Raw genomic sequence first — 16294 nt, 5'->3', positions numbered from 1 at the left:
GAATCTGCACTCCAAGGTCCCTTTGTTCAGCAACACTCCCTCGGATCTTACCATTAAGTGTATAAGTCCTGCTAAGATTTGTTTTCCCAAAATTCAGCACCTCACATTTATCTAATTTAAACTCCGTCTGCTACTTTTCAGCCCATTGGCCCATCCGATCAAGATCCTGTTGTAATCTGAGCTAACCTTCGCTGTCCACTATACCTCCAATTTTGATGTAATCAGCAAACTTACTATCTATACCACTTATGCTCACATCTCACATCCAAATAATTTATATAAGTGATGGAAAGCAGTGGACCCAGTACCGATCCTTGTGGCACTCCACTGGTCACAGGTCTCCAGTCTGAAAAACAACCCTGCACCACAATCACCCTCTGTCTTCTACCTTTGAGCCAGTTCTGTATCAAAATGGCGAGTTCTCCATGTATTCCTGAGATCTAACCTTGCTCACCAGTCTCCCATGGGGAACCTTGTCGAACACTTTACTGAAGTCCAAATAGATCACATCTACTGCTCTGCCCTCATCAATCTTCTTTGTTACTACTTCAAAAAAACTCAATCAAGGTTTACTTTAGCTACCTAGCCCTTCACAGCTCTTTAATATCTTTACACCTTACTTACTCTGAAAAGTTGTGTAAAACTATCTGTCAGATATCTTATGTCATTCCTCTGTTACAGACAGGGACTTGAACCAGAGGCAAGGACTCTTTCACTCCACCTCAACATTCTCTCTCATATAATTGCATCGTCAGCAAACTTGGATGCCTTTCACTTGATACTCTTGTTTATACATTTGATTCTCACATCAAATTATTTTTATAGATTATAGGCAGCTGAGAGCCAAGCATTGACCAAAGCAAGTTATCATTAAACCATCAGATGCCTTTTAGAATCATATCAGAAGAGTTCAGAGTTTATCTTCTGCCTGTACTTCTAAGAGGGAATAATTCAACGAGAACAAAGAATGTAAGAAATGTATTTGAGAAAATATGAAGTGCTAATATTAGTAAGCATTTGTGGCATCATACCTGTCTGACTCCTCATCTGAATCTTCCAGATCATCAGCACTTTTTGGAAGAGCAAGAAGTGCTTTACCTTTTAGTTGTCCACCAAATACAAATACATCATTTTTAAGTTGTTGGGCATGTTTCACTACATCTTCTGATACCACCTGAGGCCAGGTAGTCATATTGTCAGTGTTTGTGAAAAGCGTGCATACTACCTAGAAGACAAGAATCATCATGAGTTTTGAAAAACAATAAACACAAAATATGAAAGCTATCATTGAACAAAATATTGATAGATTTTCCTAATTAAGGTAAGTATAATGGACTGTTTTAAATGCTTACTCTTTATAACTGTGAGAATAAAATTGTACTAATAATGTGGATTTTACAAATTCATTTTCTAACTTAAATCAATAGAGTATCAAACATGCATTTATGACACTTGTTTATGAAAATCTCTATTCAGATATGACAATGCTACAATTTGGCCATTACTTATTTACTCTTACATATTTGAGCTTCACCTCAAAGTATGTTATAAAATCATTAATTATTTACAAAAGAATATAGACATTTGTCTATATTTAGTTCACCTAACCAAAAAGATTCTAATTCCCTCTTACCAGTCAGTGAGACTGGTCTATATTCAAGAACACTGCAGCCAATATAATTGGGTGTGTGATGACCATCACAGACTTCATCAGGAAGTGGTTAGAGGACTGCATGCCAAAAAAATTAATCTGAATGTTCCCCACCTGGAAACTATGGATGAACTGGGAGATCCACTCTCTACTGAAGTGCAGATCTGAGGTGCACCCCATGATTGTAAGATTTTTGAATGGATCGCTCAAATACTAAAGTTGATCTCTCTCTGCACTTGTTCTCCAGCTGTAACACGGTATTCTGTTTTCTGTTGTATCACCCTGATGTACTTATATGTGCCAGAATAGCACACAAAACAAAGCTTTCACTGAATTTCAATATATTTAACAATATCAAATCAAAACAAATCAAACCTGGCATCTAATTGGTGTTGAAATATTTTTAGTGCTAGGGTTGGCCATGACTGAGCAGCACAAATTGGCTAACAGTAGTTAGAAAGCTTGAGAAAATATTTGCTAAAGCAGTTGTCACAATGTTGGTCTTTTTACAAGGATAATATGCCCTTAAGTTTTTTTTCCAGAGGGGATAATTGGTCAGGCTCCAACTAGGCTGGGATTGAAAGATTTATTGGTGCCATTTTTGTTTGTGCCTAACAGATAATGCTTCAGGAAGAAAGTTTTCAAGTCTTTTTTTAAAGCAAAACTGGAAAAATCAAGGGGATGTGGCCAGCTCTCTAGCTGTGCAGGTCAGTTCAGTTCGAGGGTTACTTGAGTCAGAGTCACAGTTGAAACTGGAAGCTCTCTCCCTCCTCCTGCCCTTCTGATATCATAATCTGTAAGCTTTTTGTGTCATTTTTATTCTTTGTGCTAAGAGGTCTGTTTATGGGGATTGTTGCAAGTATTTTTGGAACAGCATCATTAAGTTGGGATAGACTGTTGGGTTTTTGGACAGGATAAGTTATCAGGTATTCTATTTTCTGTTCTTTGTGTTTCATTCCGTAATTTTGTAAATAAATTCTGTTTGTTTAAAACTTGGCAGTCACATCAGCTATTTCACAACGGGAATATCCACAAATAGCAATGTTACGGTCTAGGCTACCTGCTCAAAAATATTTTGATGGGTGGGGCCTGGTCCATAGCACAGTCTTCACAAGTAGAACAATAATAGCTCTTTAGACCCAAGGTGGCAGAACCAAGATAAATTATACAGCTGCAGTTATTCATAAGACATAGACAAGAACATTTCAAACTACATTTAATTAGTGAATCTTTTTACAATATCTGTGGTAGATTTTAGTTAAGATCCTTCAAATAATCATAGATATAGATTATGAAGTAGTCATAGATTCACCTATTTACAAAAAAAATCACAAAAAGCATAAGAGGAAAGACTTCAAATAAAAGTATGAAACCAAACCAGTCTCAGACAGTAAAAGCAGCTCCCATTTATAACAGGGAGGAATGAATCAAAGGTACAGAAACTAGCAGACATTAGAATGTGGTTTGAATGAACAGAGTATAAGACATCCAAAGCTAAATATAGGGGTGTCTAGTAAATATGGTAAGAAAGAATTTGTGCACAACTTGTTAGCTAAAGAATTCTGACATTAGGTGTAACCACATAACTTTGTTCGAACCGACATTATAACAATTAGTAAAACTCAGTATTCTTTTGTATTTCCTGTAATGTGGTTAATATGGAATTTAAAAGATTCTTAAGTGATAGACAAGTATCCAATTAATTGACAGTTAACGTGGTGCAGCTGGCAAATATTTGGGAAGGAATGTACTTGAGTATAGTTTCCATTGTGAAAAGCCCCGAGAAGGAAGATAAGCAAGTCTGGGAAACATCATGAGACCATGGAGGACCAGGGGTTGATCACAAGTCTGTCCATCTCCAGCCATGCAGTTATATAATTACATTAATTGGAAATGTATGTAATAAATTAATAATATTATTCATTTGTAAATGTTAAAGGCAGGATGAAGCAATTGTATAAAAATATATGTTTTCCTTTGCTCAGTGAAGAATCTTTGGATTTTCAGAGGGTTTCTTCCCACCAGAGTAATTTCAATAAACTCTTTGATGCTGGAAGTGAACTCCTGGGTATTGAGTGAATCATTTGGCCATTCCACCACAACACGAGGATTTTGGTTTCCACTAATCTTCACAGATGTATAAGTACTCTAATCACTAATTGCGGAATCGTGAGTGTGGTGCTGGAAAAGTACAGCAGGTCAAGCAGCATCCGAGAAGCAGGAGAATCGACATTTCGGGCATAATCCCTTCATTAGGAATTGTGTGACAAAATTCCCTGAAATCAGCCAAAAACGTTTATCATTGGATTCTAGTCCAATTCTTACAAGTAAATTCAGATGTTTTATTCCAAATTTACCTGCCCAACATGAACAATCTCATTTACAGCTTAAGAAGATTATAAAGTTTCAGTCAGATAGAGCCAACAAAATGTAACAGGATTGGGGTATATAATCAATCTGTCCTGTGAAGAATGACTGAGTACCCAAGAGAATTTGTAACAAGGTTTTCAGATTCATAGACAAAAAGATGTGGAGGGTGAGAAGAACCTTGATACGTGTCCAAGAAGTAGAGACAAAGTAATGGCGTTCTGTGCTTGAAGGAGAGCTTAACTGAAATCCTCATTCCTGACATGAACAAATATTCCAGCAAGTATCTACTCTGTCATTCCAAAATAGTGCCGAGATCAAGACACAATGCTCCATTGGATATGAACTTGTTTTACCTAGGTTCAACATTCCTTCTTGGTCTTTAAACCCAATGAATTCAAAATTTAGGTCTGTACCATCCAATTTAAATGGGCACAAGTACCTACAGATGTTCAAAATGTTGTGTGCAGTGCTAAGAAACACTCCTAGTGCAATCTTACCAGACACACACACAGTTAGAATCTGCCAGACATGTGCAGAAAGAGCAGATTATAACATGGAAGTGGTGGAGGCTAGTACAATTGCAACACTTAAAAGGCATCTGGATGGGTATATGGGAAGGGTTTGGAGGGATATGGGCCAGGTGCTGGCAGATGGGACTAGATTGGGTTGAGATACCTGATCAGCATGGAAGAGTTGGACTGAAGGGACTGTTTCCGTGCTGTACGTCTCTCTGACTCAATGACTCAAGAAACAGTATATAATGCTGAGATTGTATTTTGACTGTTATTTTGGAGCACAGTGCACCACAGCTAAATTACACACGTATTCAGCAGCAGGAAGAAGTCCTGAACAATGCTATTCAAAGAGAAATCATTGACAAGATTCATTATTAATTAATTACTACTGGCTGTTGCTACAAATATATTTGTGTTTGCTGCTTTTGAAAGTACTTTAAAGTTGTTAAAATAGAAATGGAATGATATGGCATGTGATGAAGCACTATCTCCTGAATTCATCAGGTGAAGGGGCTAATTTCAAATAACTTGTTGGACAATTGTCACAAAGCTGGTCTCTTTTTTTCTAAAAGGTGTTCCTTTTCTCAAGGATACTTTATCCTTAGTTTTTTAACAGAGGGGTCATAAACAGCTCCCGGTTCTGATTAGACTGGTTTGGTACAGAGATTAAAGAGTATTGAGAAGCCTTTTTGCTTATATGTAAACAGAAGAGACTTCAGGCCAAAGTGATCATGTTTTAGAAGTGATCTGTATAATGAAAGGGGAGTGGTCAGCTCTCTGGTTGAGTAGTTCAGTCCAGAACTAGTTAGGAGTTCAACAGTGAGTTGTGTGGAAACAGGTTGCTAAACTCTCTCCTTCTGCCCTTCTCACTTCAACCCATAAGCATTTGCTCCATTTTTACTGTTTTTTAAGAGGAGTTGCTTATTGAGGCTGTTGTGTATATTCAGAACAGAATAATTAAGTCTAGTTTGGACTGAGTTCTGTAGGGGTTCTTTACTCTGTTCTTTGTGTATCATTGTGTAATTTTGTGAATACATTTTTCATTTGTTTTAAAACCTGGTACTCAACCTAGCTAACTTACTCCAGGTAATTTTCAATGTACTCTTGTTGAAACAAATTGCAAAGTTTTGGTCTGGGCTCTCTGCTTAAGAACATCTTGAGTGATCTGGCTAGTCCATAACACTATGACCATTTCTTTGGAGAAAGTGAGGACTACAGATGCTGGAGAGTCAGAGTCGAAAATTGTGGTGCTGGAAAAGCACATTAAGTCAGGCATCCGAAGAGCGGGAAAGTCAACCTTTCTGGCATGAGCCCTTCATTAGGAATGCATTTCTTTGGACTTCAACATGATTGGGAGTAAAAACAGAGGAAAAGGAAAGAAGGACAAGCTCTCAGAGGAGGGAAGAGAAGGGAGAGAAGTATTTTCACCAGGAGGCGTTATCCACACAATGTGTTCAGGGAATAGTTGTCCTACCAGAATCTGAGAAAGAAACAATGTGTCAGACTAGCATGCAAATAAGACTGTCCTCAATAATAGATGTCATTTCTATAGCAACATCTTCTACAACAGAGTGACTGCAACATTTCCAGTATCTGCTCATAAGCATCATGTGTCAGTCAGTTTTCAGGATAGAACAGGTGATGTTTTAATATCTCCTAGTTTGTTGTCCAACTTTGCGTATTCCAGGTCATTAAGACTCTGTATTCCAACGATGCAGCATACATAAAATGAGAGCTATGCTCCATACGGAAGAATGGTATAGCAAGCAATGAAACAATGCCTCCACTGGCTGGGTTGCCATCTCAATATTTCATTTTTGTCACAAACCTTACTTTCCTTGTGTTATCGAATGTCACAATATTCATTTGGCCACAGTGCAAGCATAAGTGCCAATATAAACAATCTGCAGCAAATGTAGAAATCAAAGTGTACCACATGACGCAAAAAAAATCAACAACTTACCTGTACAAATGGCACCTGAGCCCTTGTTTGTCTAAATGAAATGTTATAGCATGAATGTGACATGGCTGAAGAAACAAGTAATTATGCCTGGAGTGTCATGTTTCAGAGTGCTCCATTGCAGTTGTTAGATAGCAGCAAAGACCTCAGATATTTGGCTGAATTAGGCCATTGAATCTATCTGTTGAGTCTGCTGATCCATTCCATGAGCTCATGGTCAATCTAATAATCCTCAACTTCACTTTCCTTCCTTTTTCCCATAACCCTTGATTTCTTTACTAATTAAAATCTATTTATTTCAGCCTTGAATAAACTTAATGACACAGCTTCAACAACTCACTGTGGTAAATAATTCTATAGATTCACAGTGTCTGAGAGAACGTTCTCTCATTTTTTGTCTTAAATGTATGACCCTTTATTCTGAGATGATACCCTCTGGTCCTAGACTCTCCCACAAGAGAAAACAACCTTTCTGCATCTGCCCTTTCAAATGCTCTAAAAATCTTGTACATTTCAATAACATCACCTCTTAATCTTCTATGTTCCAATTACTACAGGCAATCTACTCAATATCTCTTATAAGGCAGTCTTTCCATGCCTGGTATCAAACTAAGTTAACCTTCTCTGGACTGCCTTTCCTTGGATAAGGGACCCAATACTGTCCACAGTGTTCCAGCTATGGTTTGATAAGTGTTTTTAATAGTTTTCGCAAAATCTCCCTACTTTTATATTCCATTTCATTTGAAGGAAAAGGCCAAAATTCCATTTGCTTTACCTATTACCTGCTGAACTTGGATACTAGCTTTTTGAGCTTCACGGAAAAGGAATCCTAAATCCCTCTATTCTGCAGTTTTCTGCAGTCTTTCCACATTTAAATAATATGCAGTTTCTCCATTCTTCCTGCCAAACTGCATCACCTAGCATTATCCCATGTTATTTTCCATCTGACAAGTTTTGCCCACTTGTTTAACCTGTCTATAATGCTCTGCAGATTCTGTGTGTCATTCTCACACCTTTCCACCAATTTTTGTGTCATTTGCAAACTTACCTGTTGTCCATTCACTTTCCTCTTTTAACAAATGAAATTATATTGTAAATAGTTGTGGCCCCAGCACTGATCCCTGTGGCACTTCCACTAGTTTGCATGTTGTCATCCTGAAACTGCCCTCCTTATCCTAACTCCTTATCCTAACATCCTATTAGTTAGCTATTCCGCTATTCATGCTAATATACTATCCCAATACTCTACCTTATTAAGTAGCCTAATGTTTGGTACCTTATCAAATGCCTTCCAAAAATCCAAATATTACATCTGCTGCTTCCCGTTTATCTATCTGCTTCTTCTCATGTTCTTGGTACCTCTTCAAAGAATTCTAGTTAATTTGTCAGGCATGATTTCCCATTCAAAAAACCATGCTGACATTGCTTGATCATATTATGTATTTCTAAATGATCTGCTGTTAGATAATTTATAGTAGACTCTAACATTTTCCCAATGACAAACATTAAGCTAACTGTTCTGTAGAAGGGTTACTGGACACAAAACACTAACTCTGCTTTCTTCCCATAGATACTGCCAGACGTTGTGAGTTACTCCATCAATTTCTGTTTTTGTTTCAGATCTCCAGTATCCACAGTTCTTTGTTTCATTTTAGTATGAAGTTATGCACTTTTGGAAAGATGTATATAATATTATTTCAATGGAGCAAAAGTGCAGAAAACTGCCACAGGCAGGGATTTGGGCATTCTCATGCACAAATTACAAATAGCTATCATCAAAGTTCAGTCAGTAATAAGGAAGGCAAATGCATTGGGCCTTTATTTCAAAAGGAAAGAAACATAAAATGGGAAAGGCTATGCAAGGCAAGAGTCAGGCCACATCTACAGTGAACAGATTTAATCCCATTATCTGAGGAAAAATATACTGGCTTTGGGGGCAATTTAAAGAAGGTTTGTTATGTTGATTCCAATTATGCACAGATTTTTTTCATGACAAGAGATTCAGTAGGTTGGGCTTGCATTCCTTAGGATTTAAAGGAATTAACAGAGTCCTTGTTGAAAGACAAGAGACTCTAAGAAGGCTTGACAGGGTGGATGCGAAGACACTTTTTTCTCTTCTGGGAGAATCTAAGACCAAAGGGCATAATCTCAGAGCAAAGGGTCACTCACTTAAGGCAGAGATTAGGACAGTAGTCTCAGAGAGTAGTCAATCAGTGGAATTCTTTACCACAGAGAGTTGTTGAGGCTGATCCATTAAAATATATTCAAGGCTGAGATAGACAGTTCTTTAATCTGTAATGGAATCAAGGGTTATGAGGAAAATGCTGGAAAACAGAGACGAAAACAGAGTTGAGATCAGCCGTGATCTCATCAAATACTGGAGCAGATATGAAAGGCTGGATAGCATAGTTCTGTTTAAATGTCTTATGGTATTATTACCACTATTTCACCACCTCCTCCTTAACAAATGTTCTATTTGCCCACTGTTATGTCTGAACAACATTGGATGAATTAAGTTGCTCACATTGTTTCCTATAGTTCTGAGATTATTCTTTTACCTAACAATATGGTGATGAATTAACTGTTACTGTGTCCAAACATGTCACAAGTTACATTTTTCTGTGCATTTTCTGGGTCTCTTTTGATACAAAATTGAGATTAGATTGCTTCGTGTTATCTTTTATACTTTTGGTCACAAAGTAGTCATATATTTCAATTCCCAACTCTGTTTCTAAACCATTTAGGTTTTCCAAAATTATATTTGGGTAATTAAAGCTGTCCATGAATGCAATGCTTTTCTTCTCACATATCCCTCCTACTTCTTCATAAATCATTATATATTTTCTTTCTGATGAAAGAAAATTGACATCTTGGTTGTCAATAGGATTGCCAATTGTAGTTTAATCTTTTCCACATTCGAAATGTCTCGCCAGATGTACAAAATAATATGGTAAATTTGCAATCATTGTACCCTAGAAAATGAGCCAGACAGGACTGAAAATCAGTGGAAGGTAAATTTAAAGTATTACTCAAAGTCTAACAAATATATCAAGAAAATGTTAGACAGTATAATACAGCCACAAACATTGCAGCACTTCAAGGTTGAACCTTAACAGAACATTTTTGTGCATAAATACAGAATAAAGCTCAATTATCTGAAAGAAAAACAGAGTACTGTAGATATTAGAAATCTAAAACAAGACCAGAAAATTCTGGGAATATTCAATGAGCCTGGCAGTATCTGTGGAGAGAAAAAGTTAATTCTGAAGGGTTATTGACTCAAAACATTAACTCTGTTTCTCTCTCCAAAGATACTGTTAGGCCAACTGAGTAATTCCAGCATTTTGTATTTTTTCTTCAATTATCAAAATATTCTTTAACTATACTGAAACTCTCTTAATGAAGTAGGACAATTTTCTGTCACTCACCTCTTCAAGCACAGTTAATAACTGCTCAACTGGCGAATTGCTAATATCACCAACTGATAGCGAATCTCTAATGTTTTCAGGGGTGATACGCACCATTTTCTTTTTCACAAAATAAATTCCCTTAGTTTTAATTGAGGCAGGAAATCCCAAACTTGCAGTTAATTGTCCAACACTATTGATATAAAGTACCAGAATCATTACGTCTTCTGTATTGAAGAAGTCCATCAGCAGATTTTTGTTTTCTTCCGTCCCAGAAAATTTTGTCCATTTATCTGGTTTCATACTGAAAAACATCAGACTTAAGCTCTGTAAAAAAGCCATTCGTGGATCAGCCTCTTGTTCGTGTGTTTCCTCATCTTGTTCCATGTCTACTTAAAATTAGTTTTCCCAAATCAAAACAGGTTTTCTTGAAGTCAAGAGTATTTTGTACTTTCCTACAAAAAATGTTAGAGTAAAAGGTTATAAGAATGCTACATCTACATTAGGTCTATAAGACCATAAGACATAGGAGCGGAAGTAAGGCCATTCGGCCCATCGAGTCCATTCCACCATTCAATCATGGCTGATGGACTCCACTTACCGTAGCCCTTAATTCCTTGTAACATCAAGAATTTATCAATCTCTGCCTTGAAGACATTTAACGTCCCAGCCTCCACTGCACTCTGTGGCAATGAATTCCACAGGCCCACCACTCTCTGGCTGAAGAAATGTCTCTGCATTTCCGTTCTGAATTTACCCCCTCTAATTCTAAGGCTGTGTCCATGGGTCCTAGTCTCCTCGCCTAACGGAAACAATTTCCTAGGGTCCACCCTCTCCAAGCCATGTATTATCTTGTAAGTTTCTATTAGATCTCCCCCTAATCTTCTAGGCTCCAATGAATACAATCCCAGGATCCTCAGCCGTTCCTCATATGTTAGACTTACCATTCCAGGCATCATCCGTGTGAATCTCTGCTGGACACGCTCCAGTGCCAGTATATCCTTCCTGAGGTGTGGGGACCAAAACTGGACACAGTACTCCAAATGGGGCCTAACCAGAGCTTTATAAAGTCTCAGTAGCACAACGATGCTTTTATATTCCAACCCTCTTGAGATAAATGACAACATTGCATTCGCTTTCTTAATCACGGACTCAACCTGAATGTTTACCTTTAGAGAATCCTCAACTAGCACTCCCAGATCCCTTTGTACTTGGCTTTACGAATTTTCTCACCGTTTAGAAAGTAGTCCATGCTTGTATTCTTTTTTCCAAAGTGCAAGACCTCGCATTTGCTCACATTGAATTCCATCAGCCATTTCCTGGACCACTCTTCCAAACTGTCGAGATCCTTCTGCAGCCTCCCCACTTCCTCAGTACTACCTGCCTGTCTACCTAACTTTGTATCATTGGGAAACTTTGCTAGAATGCCCCCAGTCCCTTCATCCAGATCATTAATATATAATGTGAACAGCTGCGGCCCCAACACTGAACCCTGCGGGACACCATTCTGAAAAAGAACCTTTTATCCCAACTCTCTGCCTTCTGTCAGACAGCCAATCCTCAATCCATAGCAGTAGCTCACCTCGAACACCATGGGCCCTCATCTTGCTCAGCAGCCTCCCGTGTGGCACCTTATCAAAGGCCTTTTGGAAGTCTAGGTAGACCACATCCACTGGGTTTCCCTGGTCTAACCTACTTGTCACCTCTTCAAAGAATTCCAACAGGTTTGTCAGGCACGACCTCCCCTTACTAAATCCACGTTGACTTGTTCTAATCCGACCCTGCTCATCCAAGAATTTAGAAACCTCATCCTTAATGATGGATTCTAGAATTTTACCAACAATTGAGGTTAGGCTAATTGGCCTATAATTTTCCATCTTTTGTCTTGATCCTTTCTTGAACTTTCTTCCAATCATCCGGGACTTTCCCTGACTCCAGTAACTTTTGAAAGATCTCAACCAATGCCTCCGCTATTTCCTCAGCCACCTCCCTCAGAACTCTAGGATGTAGCCCATCGGGGCCAGGAGATTTATCAATTTTAAGACCTTTTAGCTTTTCTAGCACTTTCTCTTTTGTAATGGCAACCATACTCAACTCAGCCCCCAACTCCCTTTAATTGTTGGGATATTACTCATGTCTTCCACTGTGAAGACTGTTGCAAAGTACTTATTAAGTTCTCCTGCTATTTCCTTATCTCCCATCACTAGGCTTCCAGCATCAGTTTGAAGTGGCCCAATGTCTACTTTTGCCTGTCGTCTGTTTCTTATGTATTGAAAGAAACTTTTACTATCATTTCTAATATTACTGGCTAGCCTACTTTCATATTTGATCCTCTCCTTCCTTATTTCTGTCTTTGTTATCCTCTGTTTGTTTTTATAGCCTTCCCAATCTTCTGATTTCCCAGTGCTCTTGGCCACTTTATAGGATCTCCCTTTTTCTTTGATAGATTTCCTGACTTCTTTTGTCAGCCATGGCTGTCTAATCCCTCCCCGGATAATCTTTCTTTTCTTGGGGATGAACCTCTGTACAGTGTCCTCAATTATACCCACAAACTCCTGCCATTTTTGCTCTACTGTCTTCCCCGCTAGGCTCTGCTTCCAGTCTATTTTCGTCAGTTCTTCTATCTTGCCCTCATAATTACCTTTATTTAACTGTAACACCATTACATCCTTCTCTCTTTCAAACTGCAGACTGAACTCTACCATATTATGATCGCTGCTTCCTAAGTGTTCCCTTACTTTAAGATTTTTTATAAAGTCTGGTTCATTACGTAGCACTCGGTCCAGAATAGCCTGCTCCCTTGTGGGCTCCATGACAAGCTGTTCCAAAAAGCCATCCTGTAAGCATTCCATGAATTCCCTTTCTTTGGATCCACTGGCAACATTATTTACCCAGTCCACCTGCATATTGAAGTCTCCCATGATCACCGTGACCTTGCCTTTCTGACATGCCTTCTCTATTTCCCGGTACATGTTGCGCCCCTGGTCCTGACCACTGTTAGGAGGTCTGTACATAACTCCCACTATAGATTTTTTGCCTTTGTGGTTCCTCAATTCCACCCACACAGACTCCACATCATCCGACGCTATGTTGTCTTCCACACCTTACTTGATGCTTACATTTTTGTCGCAGTGCTATGTTCATGCTTGTCTTACTAAAAGATTCTCCTTACATATTTATAGATAAAACTATTATCAATCAATCTAATGTACATAGTACTTTCACCAGGATCACTGCTACATCCCTTAGTTTTTTATTGAACAGTCCACCACAGTAGGAGACCATTCACCCATTAGAGTCAATACACAGGAGGGCATGTGTCCCATCAAGTCCATGAGTCATACAGTTTAAGATTCATAGGGGTTTCACTCTCCAGAAAGCTAGCAATCTGGTTAGTTCAATTCCTCATTTGCTTCATTTTGCTGCAATTTTAGTTCCTACGTGTACCCATCTAATTTCATTTAAAATACTGATTACCCTCTGCTTTTGCCATCCTCATAGAAAGCAAGTTCTAGGTCATTACCATTCATGGCATAAAACTAGTCATTTTCTAATGTCCCTCTGCATCTCATGCTCAAATCTCTGTCCTGTAGTCTTTCTACCATCAGCTAGTGGGGACAACTATTTTTGTGTATCTTATTTAAACTTGTCATTAGCCTGCACACCTCTATTAAAATCTCCCCTCAACCTAACATCCCCCTGCATCACTTGTTCAAATCTCTGTCTCTTAGTCTTTCTACCATCTTCAAGTTGGGACTTTTTTTTGTGTAACATGTTAAAATTTTCTATTAGTCTCTAATAAAATCTCTCCTCAACCTACTTCTACAACCTTAAGTTTCAGATAAACTGCTTAATTCTTGACAACATCTCAGCAAGTGGGAGGATTTGAATGTGTCCCCAAAACTTTAGTCTAGGCCTTTGATTATTATTCCACCGTGATTAACACCACACCAGCAACTGTCCTCATGAAACTCAACATCCTATATGTTCTGCTGATGACTACCACATTATACCCTGGTACTTTCAAAGAGCTATGCTCATGAACTCTCAGATCTGTGTATCCCTGAACACTCTTTGGAACCATGTCATTAAGTTTATATTGTCACTTCCTATTGCTCACACTTCTATGTATTAATTTCTATCTTTACTTGTCCATTCTGCTATCCTATCCATTTTCAATACAGTTGATTGGTACAGTTGTTACTGTTTGACTCACCTCCATGTTTGCTATGGTGTATTCAATTTATTTCCAATACCCTAGTTATTTCCCTGGTTACTTCACCACTTCAAGTGAATATTTAATTCTCTTTTGAAAGTTATTCCCAAATTCCAGATCATAACTTGTGATTTCTTTTCCTCACATCACCTATCATTCTTTTTGCAAATTATCTTCAATCTCTGTCTTCCAGCTGCTAACTTTTCTGACACTGGAAGAATTCTCATTTATCTATCAAAACCTTTCATGAACTTGAACATTATCAAATTTCCACATTTTTTTTTTTCTCCAGGAAGAACCCTAGATTCTCTAACTTCTCCATGTAACTGATGTCTTTTATCTCTGGTGGAGTTCTTATAAATCTCCCATGAATCCACTACAAGACTTTGTTGTCATTCTTAAAGCACAGTGCTGTCATTTTCAAAGACTTATATACATACACCCTCAGGTTTATTCTATCCTATTTTAAATGTTGTCTTGCCATGGAAAGATATTTATGCTCGAGAACCACATTTCTATTCTCCAAAACCCAAGTTAGAATCAGTTTCAATAATAGTCAGTACAAAAGCAAGTACTAATATAGTGTTCCATTTCTCTTCCAATATTCTGGTCTTTCACCGTGTTCCTACAATCTGTCTTCTCCTGAAAGAGGATTGTATTATATTAATTGACTGAAACAGTCCCCAGATCAATAATCAAAATCAGACCAGTACAATAAAATCAAAAGTACTGTAGTCATTGTGGCTAGAACAAAAACCCAAGATTTAAGATTTTAATTTTCTGACATAGAGCACATAATGGGAGATAAATCATAAAAGTGTTTGTCAGGGGCAAGGAACAAGATGCCTTAATCTCATTAATAAGTACAGCTTCAATATTAGATAAATTAATGTATCTCTTCACCTTTAGCAATCTTGAAAGGACATTAGTACATTCAGATACTGGATGGGAATCTTTCAGGTTATGAAGGTGTCACCTATTCAAAAGATCTAAGTTATACCTTTGCTGACTTCGGCTCAGCTTTTCCGAGGTATTAGTGCTTTTAACACTGATTGCTAACAAAACCTTCAATGACATCCTTAGAAAAATTGAAAACTGGTCTTTTTTACTCCAGCTTACAACAAGGGATCAGTGGTGGGTCCACTTTTGCTTGTCATTTACAAATCATTTGGATGAGAATTTAGAAGGCTATGTTAGTAAGTCGGTGGATTTTACCAAAGTTGGTGGTATAGTCAAAATTGAAGAAGGTCATCTATGATTACAAAGGGATCTTGATCAAATGGGCCAATAGGATGGAATTTAATTTAGATAAATTTGTATTTGCATTTTGGTAATACAAACATAGACAGAACTTAGTTAAAGGTAGGGCTTTGGGTAGTGTTGAAAATGTGTTGCTGGAAAAGAGCAGCAGGTCAGGCAGCATCCAAGGAGCAGGAGAATCGACGTTTCAGGCATGAGCCTCACTTTCTCCTTGGGTAGTGTTGTCGAACAGAGAAACCTAGAGGTTCAGCATGTTTGAAAGTTGCATTATAGTTATACAGCGTGGTTAAGAAGGTGTTTAGTACACTTGCCTTCATTGCTTAAACCAATGAGTATAGGAGTTAGAAAGTCATGTTGAAGTTGTACAGAACATTGGTGAGGCCACAGTTGAAGTCCTGTGTACTGTTCTGGTCGCCCTGCTATAGAAAGGATATTAAATTGAGAGGGTTCAGAAAAGATTTACAAGGATGTTACTGGAACTGGAGAGTTTGACTTATAAGGAGAGGCTGGATGGGCTGGGAAGTTTTGTACTGCAGCAAAGGAAGTTGAAGAGTGACCTCATAAAGGATTGTAAAATCATACCAACATAAATAAGGTGAATAGCAAAGGTCATTTCCCCATGGTGGGGGGAATTCAAAACTAGGGGACACATTTTTACGGTGAGAGGAAAAAGTTATTAAAGGGACCTGAAGGACAATCTTTTCGACACAGAGGGTGGTTTGTATGTGGAATGAACTTACTGAAGAAGTGGTTGATTCAGGTACAGTCACAAAATTTTAAAAAACATTTACATAGGCAAATGAATAGGAAAGGTTTAGAAGGATACGGGCCAAATGCAGGCAAGTAGGACTAGCTTAGTTTGGAAAACTTGGTCAGCATGGACGAGTTGGACCAAAAGGTCTCTTTCCATGCTTT

General features: G+C 38.1%; 1 protein-coding gene across 1 annotated transcript in view; it reads right to left on the bottom strand.

Annotated features, from left to right (window-relative positions):
* LOC122562216 (dynein axonemal heavy chain 17-like) overlaps positions 1-10290 on the bottom strand; it is a 471020-nt gene extending 460730 nt beyond the window's left edge. Inside the window, exons 1-2 of the mRNA XM_088000362.1 lie at positions 9921-10290; positions 1032-1221 (exon numbers count right to left, since the gene is read on the bottom strand). Of these exons, the coding sequence (XP_087856488.1) occupies positions 1032-1221; positions 9921-10290 (560 nt within the window). The remainder of the gene's footprint in view (positions 1-1031; positions 1222-9920) is intronic.
* Positions 10291-16294: the final 6004 nt, after the last annotated feature.

This window comes from Chiloscyllium plagiosum, unplaced genomic scaffold, assembly GCF_037043375.1.
Source record: "Chiloscyllium plagiosum isolate Xiang-an unplaced genomic scaffold, Cpla_swu_hap1 HiC_scaffold_25, whole genome shotgun sequence".
NCBI classification, from domain to species: Eukaryota; Metazoa; Chordata; class Chondrichthyes; order Orectolobiformes; family Hemiscylliidae; genus Chiloscyllium; species Chiloscyllium plagiosum.
This window is presented reverse-complemented; position numbering and strand designations above follow the sequence as displayed.